The sequence below is a fragment of the Festucalex cinctus genome, chromosome 1, assembly GCF_051991245.1.
Source record: "Festucalex cinctus isolate MCC-2025b chromosome 1, RoL_Fcin_1.0, whole genome shotgun sequence".
NCBI classification, from domain to species: Eukaryota; Metazoa; Chordata; class Actinopteri; order Syngnathiformes; family Syngnathidae; genus Festucalex; species Festucalex cinctus.
This window is the reverse complement of record NC_135411.1, coordinates 10,522,475-10,545,251: the sequence shown is the minus strand read 5'-3', so window position 1 is coordinate 10,545,251 and position 22,777 is coordinate 10,522,475. Positions and strand designations below refer to the sequence as shown.

General features: G+C 37.6%; 1 protein-coding gene across 7 annotated transcripts in view; it reads right to left on the bottom strand.

Annotated features, from left to right (window-relative positions):
* kcnab1b (potassium voltage-gated channel subfamily A regulatory beta subunit 1b) overlaps positions 1-22,777 on the bottom strand; it is a 67,523-nt gene that overhangs the window by 20,612 nt on the left and 24,134 nt on the right. For all 7 annotated transcript variants that reach the window (XM_077515447.1, XM_077515446.1, XM_077515450.1 and 4 more), the window contains 5 exons: positions 9,452-9,495; positions 6,521-6,558; positions 5,015-5,094; positions 4,686-4,730; positions 3,012-3,056 (listed from right to left, as the gene is read on the bottom strand). In XM_077515447.1, coding sequence (XP_077371573.1) covers positions 3,012-3,056; positions 4,686-4,730; positions 5,015-5,094; positions 6,521-6,558; positions 9,452-9,495 — 252 coding nt within the window. The remainder of the gene's footprint in view (positions 1-3,011; positions 3,057-4,685; positions 4,731-5,014; positions 5,095-6,520; positions 6,559-9,451; positions 9,496-22,777) is intronic.

Genomic DNA, 22,777 nt, shown 5'->3' with positions numbered 1-22,777 from the left:
TTAAGTGGTAGCAGGTTTGTGTTGACTCATGTTTAACAAGAGTTTGAACATGATTGGTTCATTTTAAATACAGCCCAGTTATATGAGGATGTGTACACTTATGCAGCATGTAATTATTGACTATTTTTACTTTCCCTCTTAATGTGTTGACTCATGTTTAACATGAGTTTGAACATGATTGGTTCATTTTAAATACAGCCCAGTTATATGAGGGTGTGTACACTTATGCAAACATGTACTTATTGACTATTTTTACTTTACCTCTTAATGTGTTGACTCATGTTTAACATGAGTTTGAACATGATTGGTTCATTTTAAATACAGCCCAGTTATATGAGGGTGTGTACACTTATGCAAACATGTACTTATTGACTATTTTTACTTTACCTCTTAATGTGTTGACTCATGTTTAACATGAGTTTGAACATGATTGGTTCATTTTAAATACAGCCCAGTTATATGAGGGTGTGTACACTTATGCAAACATGTACTTATTGACTATTTTTACTTTCCCTCTTAATGTGTTGACTCGTGTTTAACATGAGTTTGAACATGATTGGTTAATTTTAAATACAGCCCAGTTATATGAGGGTGCGTACACTTATGCAACATGTAATTATTGTAATTATTGACTATTTTTACTTTCCCTCTTAAAAAAAAGAAAAGAAAAGAAAATCGTCTAGGTGATAGTTCACACTAACTGGTGGAAAAAGTTGATGTTTTATATACTGTAGGTGTTATTATTTTATGTTACAAAAACCTGCCATTTGTAAAGTAGACCACTGTATCTGATCATTGTTTTTGACAACAAAGTGGAGAATCTATCTAGCAGCCAAGGATATTGGTGGGGAAATTATAGCAATGACACAAGTTCCCTCCCAGGAAACAAAGCGATCAATTTCTGGAAGTTCCATCTCATTTCTGGACAAACTTCAAGATAAAGTGCAGCATTATAGGCCGCAATGTTGATTTTACGTCAACGCTGAGGACAACATTAGCATTCCCGCCTGCTTTCGCTGTAATTGAAATTCGATATGCACGCTCAATTTCCGTATGCACCTACTCTGGAGGGAGCATCTAAATGCTTCTCTATCTTATGTTTGCCATTTACTTTCCTTCTTTGCGGTCTGTTGAAGAGATTTATATTTTCCATAAGCGTTTGTTAACAGTTATTTTGCCCTCAGTTCAAACTTTTATACGGATTATTCGCTCTTGTCTCAGCCTGGGTAATAATTATGTATTACAAACATAATATACGGTAATGATAACTGCATGCATCCATGGCTCATTTACCTTTTGAGCGCAAGAGTGCATTCAAAAGAATAAATATATAGAGTACAATAGCTGTTAAGTGGTTCATTCTGGAATATATTCCACATCGATGACAGCATGAGTAGAATACAGTGGTGCCTTGAGATACTGTAGATAGATACTGAGTTTAATTTAATTCGTCCCGCTCATCTCATTAAGCTGCTGTAATATGAGTCGTTCTTGTTGTTGGAGTAAAAACAAAAAAAAATAGTAATAAAAAACAATAAATTCACAACATAAAAACACCATAAAACACAAAGAATGCTGAGTAAAAATGTGTTTTAAGACAAGTTTTAAAAATGGACAGAGAAGGGGGGATTGCCTCAATTTTAGGGGGAGGTCGTTCCAACGGGAATAGTAATTGAAAATACTCGATCTCCTTTGATACTCCGATTAGTCCTCGGTATCTCCAGTAGTGTTTGGTCCACAGACCTGAGGCACCTGGCAGGTGCGTAGGTGGAGGAGCTCAAAGAGGTAAAGCGGGGGGTGAAACCATTTGATGATTTGAAAACAAATAAAATAATCTTAAAATGAACTCCAGTTGCCGAAGATGAAAAAAAATATGGATTTAACAACAGCACCATTTTGCTGGCCCAATTTAAAATCACGGTCCAATGTTAAACCCAAACCCAAGTTCGAGAAGGCGCTAGGGGGCCCCAAGTCAGCAGGATGGGATGTACAAGGGCCACTGGGACCAAAACCATAACTGGTGTTTTCTTTTCAGTCAAGCCTTGATTTCCTCCAGACAGGACAAAAGTGGCCTTGACTAGAAAGCGTCATTTTTACTTAGCGGGACAGAAGTAGACTGTAGCAGTAGACAGAAAAATGTTTTCTTGAGATGAAACCCAGGGGCAACAAATACAATGAAAACATCAGGGGCCCCGACATTGATCCCTGTGGAACACCATATGGGATTGGGAAGATTGGGACATAGATGTGACTCTCATCTGCATAGCTGTAGACAGAAATACATTGCTTTCTTAAGATGGAACGTAGGGGCAACAAATACAATGAAAACATCAGGGGCCCCGACATTGAACCCTGTGGAACACCATACAACATTGGGGCAGTGGGACTAAGAGCAACCAAGGCTAACACAAAAACTCCTGTCTGCCAATTAAGATCTAAACCACTCTATTCATTAGCCTATCTATGGCATTTCCAATGATATGTTAGCACTAAGCTAGCAGTCCTTCACAAATTTTGCAGCTTTAATAAATACACCATACAATTCTGTCTTTATTTGGTCTAGTTTGGCAATCGACTTCAACTGAGAGTCTAAATAAACAGCTTGAAGCCTCTTTTTGAATAACTGTTCACTAACTGCCAAACAGCTTGATGTGAAAAGTGAGTCTCCAAAAACTCGTCATCGGGGTCATTTATATCTCAAGGCACCTCTTGTACTGTTATCTTTAATTTGATCAACACTACACTTATATAATGGTGATGTACCTCATATAATGTGATAGATAGAAGAAAAATGTGCACGCACTTCCATTAGTAATGTGACTAATACAGACTCCATCAAAAACAAACAAATGGTGGAAAAAAGGAGCGAGGACAATTCACGTTGCCTGCGGGTTTTAAAAAACAATTCCCCGTCATGCTTGTTTTGGTTGAGGTGAATGTTCTGTAATGCGTATCTCGCAACTGGTAAATAAATACACGCACATTTCACGGACACACATTTCCACACTTACTTTCCTCCCCAGTAGAGTTTTGTGGTGATCACCAGACTGGATCGCCTAAGGGAAGACAAACAGAGTTTTGAAAAGCATGACCATTTGATTTTGAAGTCCTTCTCTTAAATGTGGGTCTTGTTTAATGCACTATGGGAGATAATATAACTTGTTTTGTTTTGTTTTTTCCCCCAAATGCACTGGTGGTTAATAATTAATTAGTCAGGCTTTTACAATCTTTTTTTTTTTTCTTTTTTTTTTTTTTATGGCATTCTTTAACTTCATTTTAGCCCAACTTTACTTTCTCCCATGTTGTAGTCAAGAGTAAAAAAACAAAAACAAAATATTACTAATTCCAGGTTACTCACACAGATGAAGCCCATTTATGTGAAATTTAGCATTTGTATGAGTACAATTGAGAAGTGAGTGACACAGCAACTGAACATAACTAGCTTCAAAATTGTAATTAATCCTCTCAGATTAACTTTATATGCGCTAGCATGGCATCGGAATGAGTAATGAAGATGATTAATGGCCTTTGCACTGTAACTTGGCAGCAGAGGAACACAATGCTTGGCCCAAAAAAAAAAAAAAACACTACCACTTGGATTCACCTCAACAAAAGTGTCTTGTATAGAATCATAATTACAGTACTGCATCCTTTAAGCTTTCAAATGATCACAAGCTGCATAACCCTGGTGCAGTTTTTAGCAAGACACATACAAAAATGCAACCCAATACCAAATGTAAGCGTTGACAGATAATAATAATAACAATAATAATAATAATAATAATAATAATAATAATAATAATAATATTTAGAAGGAGGATTTTCACAACCTTTGGTAATTTCAGCAAATTTAATCTCGCACTGTATTTCCCTCCAAAAATATTGGAACAGTGGGGGGTAATTCCTCTTATTCAGCTTTATTAATATAAATTGCAAAGTATTTACATCTCAATCGGATCTGCTTTTTCGCACAAAAAGTGTTGACTATTGATGGTGGGTTTTAGATTTTGGGTTTTGCCCGTATAGATGTAGGTGTAACCAACATAAAAATCAAAGAGCTGTGAATGTGTGAAATGAAAAGTAAAAAAATTGTAAATAACAATAACAGATGTGGGAATGCTGAAGCAATAAATGAAAATTTTATAACCACAGGTTAAAAATTATGTTTTTTTTCCTATACACTGTAACAAATTTCAGTAAAATTTACAGTAAAACAATTACAACATTATCATGTTTTTCAATTTTACAGTACTTAACTGTATACAGCAATGCATTATGGGTAAAATAAAGTGGATTATGGGTAAAAACAAAGTACCGTAATTTGCTGTATAATTTAGCAGTCAAATACTGTAAATTTTACAACAACTATGTTTCGGCATTAAAGTCCCGGTATAATACCTCCCCTTGATTTGGGACCTTTTTCTCCCCCCTAGCATTTACATGACAGTTTTTGGCATTTACACAAACAACAGCGTCGCTGTCTAAAATGTTCACATCTCAAGATGTTTTCTAAAGTTTGTGCTGTCATGCATAAAACACCCCCGCTGCTGCTGTGGCAAGGAAAGGCCAAATTGCGATGGGAAACAAGTCATGTAAACAACCCTTTACAAGTTTGATTAATTTCGTGCTGAGCAGATGTTAACTGGCAAAATGTATTGGGAATGTGTAAGCAGCATATACAGTACCTCCAGCACTTTTTCCTGATGATGTTTCCCAGGATTACCTCGGCTCTGTAAACAAACAAAACGCCACGGGGCACAACAGATCTCAATGCTGATTAGATTGTAGCCATTTCTTTGAGCGCACGACTGTTATCTAACATCAACCGCGCAAACTACATTTCACCAGCAAAATTACAAGATTGTTCCTGCTCATTATATTTACAGAGGCTATCAAAGTTGGAAAAAACATGAACATAATGTGTAGCCCCAAGTGAGGAATGCATTACTACTGCTGCATTGTGAACTGAATAAAAATGTGTCTAAACCTTGTCAACAAGGAGACGATCACTCACTTTCCGCCCGAGTACACCTCTGCCGTGTCAAACAGGTTGACCCCGCTCTCGTACGCAATAGTCATCAGCTGCTCGGCCACCTGACACACACAGGGAATGGTTGCCCTTGTGAACGTTAATAACACCCACTCGGCTACCGACTTCAAAAAGACGGGCCTTGAAATTCCCTTAAGAATTGAACTCATCATCAAGTCTGCAGGCTGCTAGCTGATTAAAGTTTTTTTTTACGTTGCAGTCTATTTTGGCCTTCAGCTAATCAGAGCCATACATGGATTAGCTACATCCAATATGATGGCAATCTTTACTTGTGCATAATTCATTTTTGAATCGGTTTATTCCAGTGGGGATCAGATGAGTTGACTCCAGGTCAAATGCTTCCCCCCACTGGGGGGGTTAAAACCAATTTGAAAAGAAGTATTACAAATATTACGTTCTTGGTGATTGCCAATAGAGGAGCAGCTCTCTACCTTTTAAGTATTACAAAGTCAACACAATGCTTGAGATATATAAATACGTACCGGTATATATAATATGTATATAGCCATACCGGGCCTTATGTCAAGGTATTGGGACTCGCTACGCGGCCGATACCAGTATCAGCCTTGTGGTCGTTTTACAATCAATAACTAGACATGAGAAGAATGGAAAATTGGTATTAATTCAAGCTATTTTATTTAAAAATGCTATATTAAAGGCGCAGTTTGCCGGATTCACTAAGGAAAATGCACTTTTTAAATACAGGATGTACACACTTTAACTTTCTCTCAGTCTACACATCTGTGTTTATGTTCATCTTTGGTGGTGATTTCATCCTAAACCCCCACCCCCCCAGCCTGTATTTTGCCATTTTGTGTTTGTTTCGTAAACAGCGAGACGTTTCTGTGGAAAGACAGTGTTTACACCCCTCCAGCCAATTGCAGAGCGGGGGGGTGGCGTGTCGCAAACGGGGCCGGGCGAACGCGTCGGCTGCGTGACGTCACTCCCGCGGCAATTTGAAAGCATGCACGGATTTTTTTTTTCTTCACTCACTCATTCACACACGTAAGCTTCTGTGAGTGAGTGTGAAAAAAATAATAATCCAATAATAATTCCACAAATCGGCTCTGATGGGAGAGTCATTTGTTCTTTGGTGGTCTAATCTACTGACTAGCTTTTAACTTTACTTTTAATTTTACGTATCTGTGACCATAGAAACTAAAAGGTTTCTTTCTCTGTTACAGTTACTGTAACTTAGTTACTTTTCTATCCATCCATCAATTATGTCCTCTCTCCAACATAAGCAATTGAGAGGTCCGTAAGAGCAACAAGCATCCTAGAGTTTTATTGGTTAATTCTCCCTTTGACGTTTTCTCAATGAAGCCGTTTTACAAATGTGCCAAATGGGAGACATTTAATTGGATGTCACAAGCGCTCAGTCGCTACAGTTTGCTGGCATTAATGAATTTGTTGGAACATCTGCCCGTGGCTTGTAATTGCTGAGGGATGGAACTTGACGCGGTGTCTTACCTCATCTGAGATCTGACCGCCGAATGTCACCCACGTGCCTGTTGAGCCAAACATCAATGTCAAAATATTTGGAATGCGAAAACTATCACAGCCAAATGTTTAATCCTGTGGGCTTTGCAGCATGTCTTAGAATGTCAATTTTATTTTTAGACTTGACTGGGGGAAAAAATAAATAAAAAAAATTAACAACATGCTGGCTTTTGAGGCCAGCTGCTTTTTTCTTCAAATAGGAAAATTATTCATCGCAATGTATATGTTTTGTGTATAATGATAATGTGGAATAGAATCTTTATGCATACATTACATTACCCAGTGTTACAGAGGATTAGGTTCACATAATTCTAGACACAGTCGCTGGTGGGTGTCATGGTCCCAATTGCCAAACATGGTGGATGAAGTTCCAACTACCGTGCAAGTTTTGGACTTGCACACGGACCATAGATGCATGCACATGTGTCTAACACAATTTTCATATATATATATATATATATATATTTTTTTTTTATGTATTTATATATATATATATATATATATATATATATATATATATATATGTATATATATATATATATATATATATATATATATATATATATATATATATATGTATTTATATATATATATATATATAAAAATACATAAATATATATATATATATATAAATACATAAATATATATATATATATATAAATACATATATATATATATATATATATATATATATATATATATATATATATATATATATATATATATATATATATATATATATATATATATATATATATATATATATATATATATATATGTATGTATTGATATATATATATATATGTCATGGGGTTTGCTCCCAAACCTTTCTGCATCCCCATCTTATAGTGCTTGTGAATGAAAAGCTAATGTTTAGAGGTGTTAGACGATTAAATTTTTTAATCAGAATTAATCGCATGACTTCAGTAGTTAACTCACGATTAATCACAAATTTTAGATCTGAATTTTTTGTTTTTTTTCCTAATTTTTCATTCTCTTGTTCACATGAAAGTGGAAAAGAAATGTTGATACAGTAATTTCATCATAATTCATAAAATTGAGTTAAAATTAAAAAGATGTACTGTACTCTTAAAAAAAAAGTCTGATATTGATTTGTGTTTAGGTCATTTTTCTGCCACTAGATGGCATAATTGCATTTGTAAGACATTGTGACAGCTCGGCCTCAGTGCATTAGTCTTTTCATTTTAAGAGCTATCTAATCTTTAACATGAAGTAACTTGTGAAATTCTGCACATTTTTAAAATTGTAAAATACAACTTGACCCCAGTTTATACAAATATATACATTATGATTAAATTTATTAGACGTGGACGCTTCTGCTGCGTTGCGACTGGAATTCCCCCAGTACAGGCTTTCCAAGTAAGGGGCGGTTATTAATCGCGTGTTAAAAAATGAGTGGCATGAAAGGAATTTTAAATTAACTGAAAATTCACACGCTAATTTTGACACCCCCACTAATGTTACATCTTAATGAATATGCAAAAATGTCCGCTTACAGACACAAACCTCTGTCCATCAAGCTTCCCTTGATAGTTTCAAAACCCAGGAATGTGACGCTCCCACCGTGCAGATCTTTATGACTGCGAATATCTAATCTCCGAATGTTTACCTCAGTCCAAATAGTAAATTCCTTCCCCTGCGTGAGAAGAGAGCCAAATTATACACTCTCCCTGTTCAGTTTGTTCACCAGTAAACCCCATACCATTACCGATGTCATTTTATTTTTCAATACTGAAGAGTTCGGTGAATGCACATAGGAAACTGTTGGTGTTCAGTACTTCCAACAAGATAAGAACCACTGCTCTATTGGTTATTTGTCTATCGAGTTAAAGCTCTGAAAGCAAAGACACTACATAAAGTGTATCCGTAGTTGTAACCTTTTATATCCTCATTAAAAGTCTGAAAATGGGCTGGTGCGGACGGACAGGCAACACCTGTTATCTGTCTGCAGCTCAAAGAGGCTCAAGAGCGAATCGGGGTATTGTGGCTATCAATACACATCCCCCGTGTGAAGGATCACGTTCCCTCTGTGAGGCCATGCGCAGGCGGATTTAACGGATAATGGCCACAGCATTAGGGATATCTGCACAATTTAATGAGATCCAATCTAAAGAACTGCATACAAATCGGCATTTATAAAAGGTAAGATTCAGACCATTGACGAACAACTCGTATGTTGGGGTACTTGCCAGTCGAGGTATCGCCGTGAATCTTTCATTTCTCAACATGAAGCCGGTTTCATTTTCATTGGCCTCCCCTCGGACATGGACTTACTCAGAAATTCATATATCAAATAATGTCACATTTTTTTGGAGCGCCCTACTGTATAAAAGTGCTCGATTGTTTTCCTATGCTGTGGCCACATTCCTTTAAATATCACTGCACATCTCATTCACAGAATTTCTGTCAAAAAGAAATATGCCTCGGGGTCGGCTGGTTCTGGAAAACACTCTATCATTTCATTGTTTTGTTTTTGCTACGTTTTTCGGTGCCTTCCCAGACAGCATGTCCTGCAGGCGACTTGGCACACACACACAGTACATGCTCAAGTGCAGAGCAGACACACACATTCATATACAGCGAGTATGCACGCCCACACGCAAAGACTGTATGAAATGAATAAATGTTTGATGAGCGATAATTGTGCACCGTTATCGATTAAATATTAACGGCGAAATATTAACACCTGCAAAACAGATTTGCATAGTCTCACATTCAACAAGTATGAATGATGCATGACTAGATATAACAAGAATGAAATTAAAAAAAAAACATCCTTCTGTGCTGTGCATGCACCTCGTTCTCCCTCAAGTCAAGTTTGCACTTGACTGCTTGTGAAATCGTTAGATGTGCTCTCGAATGCTAATTAAATGTACTCACCGAGGCCCAGACAGGAGACACGCAACCCGGATTTCCCAAGATTCCTGTGGAGGGAAACAGAATATGACTCACGTCACTTGCGTTTAAGGATCCACATGTGATTTGTTGCATTTGAAGAGAGGTTGTCGAGCATCTATTTTTTACACATTCATTAATGTCATTATCAGAATTACACTGTTGGGGACAAAAATGTCAAAAACAAATAATAAATAATAAGTGAAAATATAAATGGACATAAAAATATAATTGAAAAATAAATTTTAAAAAAATAATATGAATGGAAATAAAAGCAACACAATATTGACATAGATAAAAGTAGAAAAAATAAAAAAGAGATTAAAAATAAGAATAAGTGTGGATATAAATACAAACACAAATATATAAATATTAAATTAAATATCAATGAATAAAAACACTACTCATTTATTTTTGAATGTGATATATATATATATATATATATATATATATATATATATATATATATATATATATATATATATATATATATATATATATATAATATATATATATATATATGTAGGGCGGCACGGGGTTTGACTGGTTAGCACGTCTGCCTCCCAGTTCTGAGGACTCGGGTTCGAGTCCAGTCTCCGGCCTTCCTGGTTGGACTTTGCATGTTCTCCCCGTGGAGAACGTGGGTCCCACGTGGGTCTTCTCCGGGTACTCCGGTCTCCTCCCACATTCCAAATACATGCATGGCAGGCTAATTGGACGCTCCGAATTGTCCCTAGGTGTGCTTGTGCGTATGGATGGTTGTTTGTCTCTGTGTGCCCTGCGATTGGCTGGCAACCAATCCAGTCAGCTGAGATAGGCTCCAGCACCCCCCGCAACCCTTGTGAGGAATAAGCAGTCAAGAAGAACTTGTTACCAAGGAGGCACTGAGGTCATTGGAAAACAGCTTCACTGTTGATGCTGACTGCTCCTCCTAACTTCCTCATCGAAACTTCATCTACATCCAGCTGCTCCACGGCGGCGCAGAGCTGCACTCTCATTTCTCGTTAATGCCAAGGAAGATGAGCTAAGAGTTTTTGTTGCCTCCCTGGCCCCAAACATCGCAGATGGGCTCTCCGTCTCGTTTACCATCAGAGCGCCAACTGCGAGGGGGACAACCTGCGTCGCAATTGTGATGACAACGGCGCAGAAAGTGGCAGTTAGAGCGGATTGCTCTCCTTCCAGCTGCCACGTGTGTCTTCCCGCAGAGTGATATATGTGCAGGATATGTAAAGAAACAGCACATTGAGATGGATTTGTTTTCGCACAATCATCAAGGTTGTGTCCAAAGGGACAAACTCATTTGGCAATTCAGCATGAAGCATTCATTCATAACTAATGATCTGTCCAAATCGAGCTTCTACTCTTAAATGGCAATTCAATAAAAGTAGAAAAATACACCAGAGAGATAAAAGCTAGTGTCAACAAAGCAGTCCAGTTTTACACCACAATACAACCACAATAACAAATACATCCTTAAACTAGACTAAGTGCAATTTCTGAAGAAATTGCGTGGGAATGCTGAAAGCCAAATGCTAATAGCTGAATGCTAATAGAAGAATGCTAATGAAGGAAATAAAAAGAAATCCGTGAAAATTATAAAGTAATTAACTATTAATTACTAGTAATAGTAGTAGTAGTAGTAGTAGTTGTAGTAGTAGTAGTAGTTGTTGTAGTAGAAACAGTATTACTAGTAGTAGTATTACTAGTAATTATTTAGTAACTTGTAGTTAAATAACAAATGCAAACCCATTTCACTTAATTAGCTCACTTTAGTATCTGCAACTTGCGTGAAGTCGAGCTGCATCAGGCTACTGCTTTGCTATGCTAGCAGAAAACAGGAAGCGACCTAATCGAGCTCTAGAAGTTAAACATATCAATTTTACCTTTTTTAATTTTACTTGCAACTAATTATTATAAACAATATAGTCTGACAAATTACACAAAGATAATAGGAAAATAAAAACAGTTATAAAAATATGTTATTTATATGGATCCCGTCTGAAACTCACTTGAAAACATCACTTGAAAACATCACTTTTAAAAACAAACTGAACAATGTTACGAGACTGCGCACTTTGTGGCAAAGTGACAGCTAGTTAAGCTAGCTAACCGCTATATGGCTACTTCTGAGAAAACTATTCAACAAGGGCTTTAGATTAACAATGTCTGTGTGATCTTTGCACTACTCTATAATGAGGGCAATGGTATTCAGAAAAGGAATATTTTTGAGGGGGAAAATAAAATCCTGTAAAAAAAATCAAAAAAAAAATCTAATTTACTATGAGGAATATGAAACATCACGAGCATCTGACTTATTAAAAATAAAACTAGGAGACAGACCCAAATGCAAGTTTGGGATATAGCATGGGAGAGTTGGATTTGAAGCCTCCTTTCTTGTGATCTATAATAGAAGGGGTGCTCTGATCTGGGTGTGAGTGTGCATATGTGTGAGTTTGTGACTTCTAAAAGGATATCTGAGGACAAACCATAATCCCTGCATATATACTGTATATCTGAATGTGTTGTGAACCAATTGAATTTCTTTTACGCGATTTAAATTACTAAATAAAACTGTATGTAATTGGACACGAGTTCAATACACTACAACATTAGAAATGTGAACCATAATGAAATCCAATACAGGTGCTATATCAAAAGTTGTACACTCTATCTCTATATTAAGCCCAAAATGATTCTTACCCTGGCCAAATTACGTCTAAAGTATTTCTTTATTTAATGAATAGCCAGCTAGCTAGCAAACTAGAATCTAGCCAGCTAGCAAACTAACTAGCTAGAGTCTAGATCAGACAGACAGACAGACAGATAGATAGTTGTTAACTAAAAAGAACTATTTTCAGACCTTAACATCGAGTTGAAGTTTGTCTCACACCTAAAAGACTGTTTCAGATTTTAGCAGCATAAAACTGAAACACAGCCTAGATAGATAGATAGATAGATAGATAGATAGAAAGAAATAATACTCTCAGTTGTCATATACACAACTAAAAAGAACTATTTTCAGACCTCATCATTGAGTTGAAGTTGGTCTCATACGGTCTTATACGGTAGTATTTCCTGGTTCTCGTCAGGACTTGAGCAGCAGCATTCTAGATGTACTGCAGCTGTCTTATAGCTTGTTTATAGAACCGAGTGAGGAGGCCGTTACAGTAGTCGAACCTGTTCAAGACATGCCTGTATTAATCTCTCGGGAGTCATTTGTAGACACTATTCCTTTTATTCTGGCATTGTTTTAGAAGATAAAAAGGCTCTGGTGTTGTGAATTTAATGTGGCTGTTAAAATCCAGGTCAAGTACTCCAGTGCTATATTCCGCTAGGTTTCTAACTTGATTTTAAAGTTATAGAGAGAGAGGTGACCGAATCAAGGTGACCGATAACATTTTCTTTTCTTTTTCCTTTTTTCCTGTGGGCAACATACAATGATTCAATTTTATCTGACTCGAGCTGGAGAAAATTGTTTTGCATCCACATATTGATCTTTGATGCAGTGAGAGAGTGAAACTACAGGCATATTTTCACCGGCTGCTGTCATGACATGTACATCTGAGTTGTGGTGGCTAAACTTAATAGCTTTTTATTAGGTCGTGAAAGCATTTAAAGAACAACAAGGGTCACAAGCTTGACCTTTGGGGAACCCCACAGTTCGTAGCACGTGTTTAAGACACGGTTACCAATTTAACAGCACATTTTAAACAGTTTGGAGAAGTACACCAGCAATTACCACCCAGTGTTCAATATGTCTTACTACTTTGGGAATTATGGAAATTATTCTCCAAATGTCCTGAATTCGTTAACTATTTTTGAAGTGGCAATGGTTTTCAATAAATGTAAGAGGAGGTAAGTATGTGAAAATCTCTTCATTTGGGAATTGCACTGTGAACATATTGGAATAATGAGAATAGTTCCTAATATGTCATGAATGAACCAAATACCGTATTTTCCGCACTATAAGGCACACGTAAAAGCCTTCAATTTTTTCAAAAGCTGACCATGCGCCTTATAATCCAGTGCGCCTTATATATGGATCAATATTGAGCCGCAACAGGTCTCGCTGTCAAGACGCTATCGGTGACCCTGCACGATCGGTGACGCGCATGCGCAGAAGATCCCGCCATCTTGGATCGCTAGCTAATACTAATACTTTAACTCAGAGAAAATAATAAAACAGCTGTTTATTCATTTTGGGAGTGAATGGAGTTGTCAGAAAGCTGGTTTGTAAACTATTAATAAAGTTTGACCTTTAAAGTTAGACCTATCTGACTGTTTTGTTGACATTCCCTTTAGCGCAGCACCATCTAATGGATGCATAACGTAACCCCAGCCTCTACTGTAGCGCCATATATATGGAAAAAGTTTTAAAATATGTCATTCATTGAAGGTGCGCCATATAATGCGGTGCGCCTTATATATGGAAAAAGTTCGGAAATATGTCATTCATTGAAGGTGCGCCTTATAGTGCGGAAAATACGGTATCTTTAAGTTGGAATGTTTTGGATCAGTCCAACAATGTAGAAGTAGGCGGTATACATGTCCAATATCAATATTTAGGATTTTTACTGTGACAGGTGTGGAATTTTTGGAACGTGTCAAATACTCTTAAGCATTTAAACACGACGTAACACAATACCGAAGAAGCCAGCCCTCCAGAGCTTCACATTGCCGAATGATAAAAACACATCATCTAAACATAGACAGCGAGGACTCCATCCGAAGGACAAGTTGACTGTGCAAAGTTAAGACATCAACAACTTTGCAAGCCACTGTGCGCCTCGGTCCCTCGTGGTTGGACGGTGCCCCAAAGAAGCCTTGAAGAAAGATGACAAATGAGTCACTTGAAGACGCCCGCTCACACAAAACCTGTCACCACTTATGAGCATCCCGCCAGCCAGCCGCTATCCAGTATGGCGCTTCTATTCTGGCATGATTCCATTCCAACACGACAGCTAGCTAATAAATCAACATCTGGCTGTGTTATGTCCTTAAATCTTCAGAGAAATTGCCTCCTATTGTGTGATATGGTCACACCAAGGCATTTCTCATCATTTTTTATCATCAGGTTCCTGACTCTAGATTGCTCAAATCAATATTTGTCATAGAACTGTTTTGTCAAGTAAACAGATAAAACTCCTCCTGCCCCTAGGGGGATTATGGTAGACAAAACAAACCCACACAAGACAACACTGATGGGCAGAAAAGGATTAGCCAACGCCCGCCTCTTCGGTTCACACTCGTTTCCCTAATGGCCTCCACAATGAAAACAAACAGGGAGAAAGATCTCTTTAATCGCAACATATAAAAAGCCGTGGGGAAATTGAGCAATTTGAAATGAATAGATAATAAACATGACAAGTGGGAGACAAATGAGTTGAGAGGGGGAAAAAGGGAACAGGGCAGACACAAGCAACAGACTAACAGGGCTGCAAATCCGAGCCTCAAGTGGAAGCACATCACACGCCCTCTACGCATAAAGCATTCTATATGACAAAGAACGACAAACTGAGAATGACAGGCTGCTCCCTACAGGCTTCTGCACAGCGCGCAATGAGCGTGCGCGGGTATAAATGTGACAGCATTCTTTGTATTCACTTCCAAAACTGCTCCAACTTTCAATGCGATTGAAAGTCCTTTAATACCTAACCCCCCTGACAATTCATCTTCACATCAGGCATTTGATTCAATTTCCTTGACACACTAGGGCAGTGATTCTTAAGGTACTGAACCGGGACCCCACCAGTTTCCTATTCACATTCACAGAACCCTTCTTTATTGAAAAATGAAATATGATTAAGATCGAACGCAGGATCAGCAGATACAATAAAAACAACAGAGGCCCCAGAATGGAACCCTGTGGAACACCAAACGTTGTGTTATACATCGCCACCTTTTTAAAATAATTGCCTAAGTAAGTTCAGGAAACACAAAAAAATTGAACCACTTGCATCATGAAGAGATGATTCAGGCAAAAAAAAAAAAAAAAATGTAAAAAAAAAATGACATAAGCAATTATTTTAAGATGGTGACGATATGCAAATTCATATTGCACATATTCATCCAACCGTTTTTTTTTTGTTTGTTTGTTTTTTTTTGCTCGACATACTATGGATTACAATGATAAAGACAATCACACGACGTACCATGACTTAAGCCACAAGTCAACTGAGCACAGCAAATTCCCAGCAGCACAGATAGGCCAAGCAATGTAGCCCTGTGCCGAACCCCTGACGCTGACTCATCGAACCCCTGTGATTCGATCGAACCCACGTTGAGAGCCACTAGGGCTGATCGATTATCAAGAAAATATTAATCACGATTAATATGGTAATAATTGAAATCAAGATTAGTACAATCATTTGTTTTCTGGTACAAAACAAGAAAATGAACATGTAAACTATAATTATGCAAGTTCCTTTTGGACCAAACATGATTTATTAAATTAGTCATTTAAAAATAAAAATATATACATTTTAAAAACCCAATAATCTTTTATTTTATGTTCAAGAATAGATTATGCCGATTTTGTAGTGTGATAATTGTAAATTGTAATTGAATTTTGATGAATTACACAGCCACTACTTTAGGAAGAATAATCCCTTTTAGACCTACTGTTCTACAAATTAATGCAACAAAAGTGAGGACACCCCTCACATGTTTTAATCATTTTCAACAAAAGTGAAAAAATATATACTTTTCTATGATATTAAGTGTTTAACAGTGTAAATTAACTTTCCCCTCAAAATAACTCAGCCATTCTTAATGTGTAAACTACTGGCAACAAAAGTGAGAAAACCTCTTAGTGAAAATGCAAATATATATATATATATATATATATATAGTTTGATACACGCTTCTCAAATGACCACACATTCTACAGCTACAAATCTAATTTAAATCTTTCAGATCCAAGATGTGGTTAGCACGTCCGCCTCCCAATTCTGAGGACTCGGGTTCGATTCCAGGCTCCGGCCTTGCTGGGTGGAGTTTGCATGTTCTCCCCGTGCCCTCGTGGGTCTTCTCCGGGTACTCCGGTCTCCTCCCACATTCCAAAGACATGCATGGCAGGTTAATTGGGCGCTCCGAATTGTCCCTAGGTGTGCGTGTGAGTGTGGATGGTTGTTCGTCTCTGTGTGCCCTGCGATTGGCTGGCAACCAGTCCGGGGTGTCCCCCGCCTACTGCCCGGAGCCAGCTGAGATAGGCACCAGCACCCCCCGCGACCCTTGTGAGGAATTAACGTTCAGGAAAATGGATGGATGGATGGATGGATGGATGGATGGATGGATGGATGGTATGGATGGATTCAGATCCAAGACGATAGCTGTTGACTCATTGCAGGTTACAAACATTTAAACCACAGCAAAGGTTTGTGTGCTTTGGCTTCAACATTCAACATTTCCTTCCAAAGGCATTAAAATAATGTGTGTGGGAAAAGCTACGAAACTCCCCACACTGAGCAGCTGTATTTCAGAGCCGGTGGCCTGTGGGTTGATCCTTTATTGAAGAATATGTGGGCAGATCTGAAGTGCTTGATTCACTGTGTTGTGAATTTCAGTCAGAGAGAGAGAAAAAAAAAAAAACACATCAACAGAACTGGAAAGCCATCACGCAGAAAGTATGTCAGAAGATCTCCTAAGGTGTATTTTCAAAACCAAGTCAACTCAAAACTAAAATATAAATTGTGTATACACACTGGAAGGATGGATGGATAGATAAGAAATTTAATTCCACCAACAAAGCCTGCTTGTAAAAGTGCAAGTCATTACATTCTCAGAACATCAGCAGCTGTGTTTTGTTTTCTTCTTCATGCTTTCCAATTATTTTTGTATTTACTCTCTGTTTGCTAAAAAGGAAATAAAAAAACAGTTGACTCTAATCTTAAAACATTTTGCTTGTATAAAACATTTGGTGTTCCAATTAGAATGCAAAATGCGTTCAAGGTTTTTGCCAATTCAACTGAGAGCAAGGACATCTCTGTATTAGGGGAGCTTGCTTGCTCCAGGCTGAAATTATCACAGCTCAAGTGCTCTGTGCTCAAACACCAGTTACATTTTTTTTTTTTTTAAATAGAGGCAATGTGTACTTTTGCACTTCTGTTATTCACTGAAAAACTCACCAATTCGTGTTTATCGGTGCCCTTTCTGTAATGCCACAAAATGGCATCAAAGACCTGGCTAATCAGAAAGTAGTAATTGGTGTCAAGGAAGTATGTTGCTCTGTATTAAATAATGATAAAAACTAGACTAAGTGCAATTTATGGAGAAATTGCGTGGGAATGCTGAAAGCTGAATGCTAATGAAGTTAATTGAAAGATAAATTATGTGACAATCACAAAGTTTTAATGAATGAATAAAAAGAAAACTTGAACTGCAAGGTGGAATTTAATCATTTCAGTGAAATTATAATACATTTCCTGATATAATAGTCAGTCGGTATCAAACCATTGAATGTACTAAAATGTGGTCCAAATGGGGTTTGCACCCCGTGATGAAAGCCAACATGCAATTAATCATTTCAGTGAAATTGTAATGCATTTCCTGATATGATAGTCAGTTGTCATACCTTTATATCACTAAGCATAATTGCCATGGGTATATTTTCAATGTACATTTGGAGGTGGGATTCGAACCCACGACCTCCAGGTTGCTGGACAACGCACTTAACGAAGTGCTCCACTGAGCAGTATCAAACGTGGTAACAATGATAAGTTGTATGCATGTTTGTGGGCGTGGAAAGTGGTACTTAGAAAAAGTTCAATGTCAGTCCGAAAACTTGAAAACTTGACTAAGTGCAATTTCTGGAGAAATTGCGTGGGAATGCTAAAAACTGAATGCTAAGATTTGAATGCATGTGGAATGCTTATGAAGTAAATGGAGAGATAAATTATGAAATGATGACCTCCTGGTTACTGGACAATGCGCTTAACCAACTGTGCCACCGAGCAGTGTAAGACACCTGGTATTGATGATAAGTTATATGTACGGAAGTGGGAGTGGAAAGTGACACTTAGAAAAAGTTGATATTAAATGTTAAATTGTTCAAATACTGTAAGTAATGTGGAATCAGACGATAAAATTTTTAAGCGAGTTGAAATTTGAACAATGCTAATTGGAAGTATCATGTGGGAGTTGTTATGCGGCAAAAACATGTGGAGAATAAAAAAATCACAATAACATAGGTGGGAATGCAAGCATTCCCATAATGAATGGGGAAAAAGCTGACATATAACCGTAAGTAATGTAGAATCAGATGATATATATACCCCGGAAGGTGTGAATTTTTGAAGTTGAAATTTGAACAGTGTAAAAAAGCAAAAAAGTGAGGAGAATAAAAATCCGAATAACATATGTGGGATGCTTTCAGCATTCCCGCAATTAGAGAAACTAGAAACAGCCTCATCTGGCGGGAACTGCCCTTTGCCCTTTGTGCAGTGTCGCCACTATGGCAAAAAAAAAAAAGAGCAGTTTGGCTGAGTCAAAGTGTGCAGTGGAGCAAAAAGCCACATGATGGGCCCTGTCAGTGCGCAAGCACGCATGCAGCCAAGCGACGGAAGGCAGGCGTGCACACAACCATTGTCAACATGAACAAAAACAAATACAAACACTGAGTGATGGCAGTTTTCATGGGAGCCTCGTATTTAGTTGACGTCTTTAAGAGCAAAAAAGATGAGAGCCAATAGACAATACGGTCAGTTTATTGTGGTGACATGTTTCAGATTCAGTCAAAAAATGGTGAACTTTAAATGCATTTACACTGATATAAACAAACTTACACTTCTTTACTTGAACTCGCAGTTAAAGTTTATTGTTAAACTAGCACAAAAAACAACATTCTCCATTTTAACACTAACATGTTCAAGCAAACCATATAATTTCATGTAAACACCAGTCTGCTAGCTTAATGCTAACATATAATGTGACACATCATAGACAGGCTAGCGTGAAATAGCATAGATGATAATAATAAATATATAAATAATTATAAACCTTCAAACAACTGTTACTTTAGCACACAGAGTAGTAACACATCCAAACAGAGGACAAAACAAAACAATACCAACAAGCAGATTGTCCCTCAGGTTTCTCTGCAAAACCCGAAATAAATACTGTAAAGATGTAGTAAACACATCTAGAGGCTAAATAAATCACACAAGACTACAACTTTGTTTTTATAAAACAAATGGAGAATCTTGTAACAGCCTGAGGAAGATGCCCCCTACCCCACAAAGTAGGGATTTTAGACAACTTTTTTTTCCCCCAGACAAATGCCAGTATGAGGTCCGACACCACATGGACTTCTGATATATAAAATTTCAGTTAAAAAAAGACAATACATTGTGAACAATTCACTGACATGTCAAACTGCCGCATTATAGCGCCAACTGCTGTCAAGGAGGACTTACTTGATGACATTTTTTTTTTTTTTTTTGCCTATGTATCAGTTGCTGGTAAAGACAGGCACACATAGTACGCAATAGCTTAAAATAAGGCCAGTACTGGTACCTGCCCATTCATACCACAATATCATAATTTTACAATTTCGCATATTGGGGGCGGGGAAGTATATCTACACAAGACTCACATGTTAATATTAAAACAAATATGTGTATGCATATCTTTGAAAAAACACAGATAATCTTATTTTGGTGTTAAAATATTACATAAACTCCCCTTAAAATCAGTTCTTTGGATTCCAGTAAAGTTACTTCAATGGGCTTTGTTATTTTTTTTATTTTTTTCTAACTCTGTTAGATTTTATGGATTTAACTGTTTTATTTACCCTAATTTGTTCTAACCCTCATCTGTAGCACTTTATTATTATTATTATTATTATTATTATTATTATTATTATTATCCATCCATCCATCCATCTATCCATCCATCGATTTTCTTGACCGCTCATTCCTCACAAGGGTCGCAGGGGGTGCTGGCGCCTATCTCAGCTGGCTCTGGGCAGTAGGTGGGGTACACCCTGGACCGGTTGCCAGCCAATCGCATTATTATTATTATTATTATTATTATTATTATTATTATTATTATTGTTATTATTATTATTGTTATTATTATTATAAACAAAGTTTAAGCTTAGCTATGTTCTAGGGACACAGATGAGATCGCCATCTAGTGGACAGGAAGAGAACCACTTACCACGCTCAAACCTCTATTTCAAAAACGAAAACAAAAACAAAACAAAAAGATGGCTTAAAAAAAACGGCGATATAGCAGCAGACCACTGTAAGGTAGGCATGATCCAATTACGGTTTGACATGTTTTCGGAGGATTTGAGAAGTCAAGGTATCAATAACCGCTAATCCTGGCTGCCAGGGCAACATATGATTGGCTGCAGCGAAGTTGAGTTAAATTGCCTCCAATTAACTTTTTTTTTTCTCATTGTCAGCAGAGAGGGGAGGGCAGTGAACAGTTATGCATGGAGGAGGAGAAGGGAGGGAGCAATACGAAAGTGTGCAAACAAGGATTTCCTTCTCCTCGGTTGATTAAAGTACATTGGTAGGTAGGACAAGTACTAGCACAGTGCGAGTAGCCCATCGGTCTGTCCTCATGATGCGTCCTAACTTTCACGGATTTCCGTCAACACAACCAGGAAACAGAAATACACTGTAGAATTTCCAATCCAGCAACAGCAATCCTCCTCTGCTACGTCACACATTTGGGCCACTTTTCAGCTGCGTGTATCCTCCCATGAGTAACAAAAGGTCAAACTGCCGCGGAAGGTTGCGCGTGAGGGACCCTGCAGTTGGAGCGGCACTATTTTCGGATCGCCATGACAACTGAAAACGCCGCAGGTGGTTGTATTATTAGTTTATGCTCGGCATCTTCTTTTGCTTTGACTTCCTCCCGCCTTCGGATGCTTCCGCTGTGTCTCGCACATCCAGAGCAAATACATTATTGGCTTGTGTACGGAAGGCATCGTGTCCGTGCCAGCAGTTATTAAAAAAAGCAACACTCACAAGCGCGTCTGACTGAGAAAACGCTCTCGGAAGTGGTCAACCTTTTCTGGTTTCTCAGAGAATGTGTAAACAGTGTTACGGTTAACCTCGCTTTGTCGTGGGGGATACGTTTAAGACTCACCCGATATAGGTGAAAATCTACAGTATAGGAGTACAGTATAAACCTGGGGAAAAAACCCGCACATGCAGCACATACAAACATCACACCAAATCTCAAGACTTGTATATTTAAGCGACATTGAAGTATGTTATCATAGCGTAACGAGTGTCCCAGCTAATAAGCATAACGTCTTGTTGCCGGGGAGACAGCCTCCAGTCACACAGACACAGGAGGGATGGGAGAGGTGAAGGATAAGCATCCGGCAGCATCCCTCCCAGGAGAAAGTCCAGATTACGGTTGTTTTGGGAACAGGCCGACAATAATATCAGTTGACCTTGAGACTTGAGGCACTACCGGCAAATTGGCAATCAATTTTTCAAGACAACGCCTCCACGTTGTTTACCATTTGCGCAGCGTCTCAAGATTGAGTTCACTCTGCCGCCTGAGTCTAAATGTTGACCGCTTGTCCCACACCATCAAGACCTGCAGCTTGCTCACTTCCAATAGAGTTAGTTTATAACTAGTTTATAAACACTTTATAAACGTTTCGTGATTGGAAAGTGATACGGAATATTTTGTTAACGCTGAACCACTGCTGCCATATTTAACTTTGGTACTCTTATATTTCACTTTGTAGGCACACCCTAGAACAGGGGTGTCAAACATACGGACCGTGGGCCGGATCAGGCCCGCAAAGGGGTTTAATCTGGCCCGCGAGACGATTGATTTTGCAAAGTTAAAAAAAAATAAAAAATAAATAAATTAAAAAAAATATCTATATATATATATATATATATATATATATATATATATATATATATATATATATATATATATATATATATATATATATATATATATGGTATTGTCGGACTAATTCATCAGCCGTCCACAATCAAAATATATAAAATTTGTAATTTCACAAGCAGTCCTCAGATGAGCAATGCAACTTGTACGGGGGGAATCGTCCTGGATGTCATTATTTTACACACAACTTAAAGTTACAGTTTGTTTAATTATTATTATTATTATGATTATTATTATTATTATTATTATTATTATTATTATTATTATTATTATTATTTCATTTTTTCTAAGTCATAGATCGACATAAACGTGTCAAATACGACACAAATTCAATTACTGGTAACACAAATAGATATGACAAGGATTAGTGTCCTTATAACGTCATTAACTGCGCCATGCAATGCATTCTGGGAAGTGGGAACAATA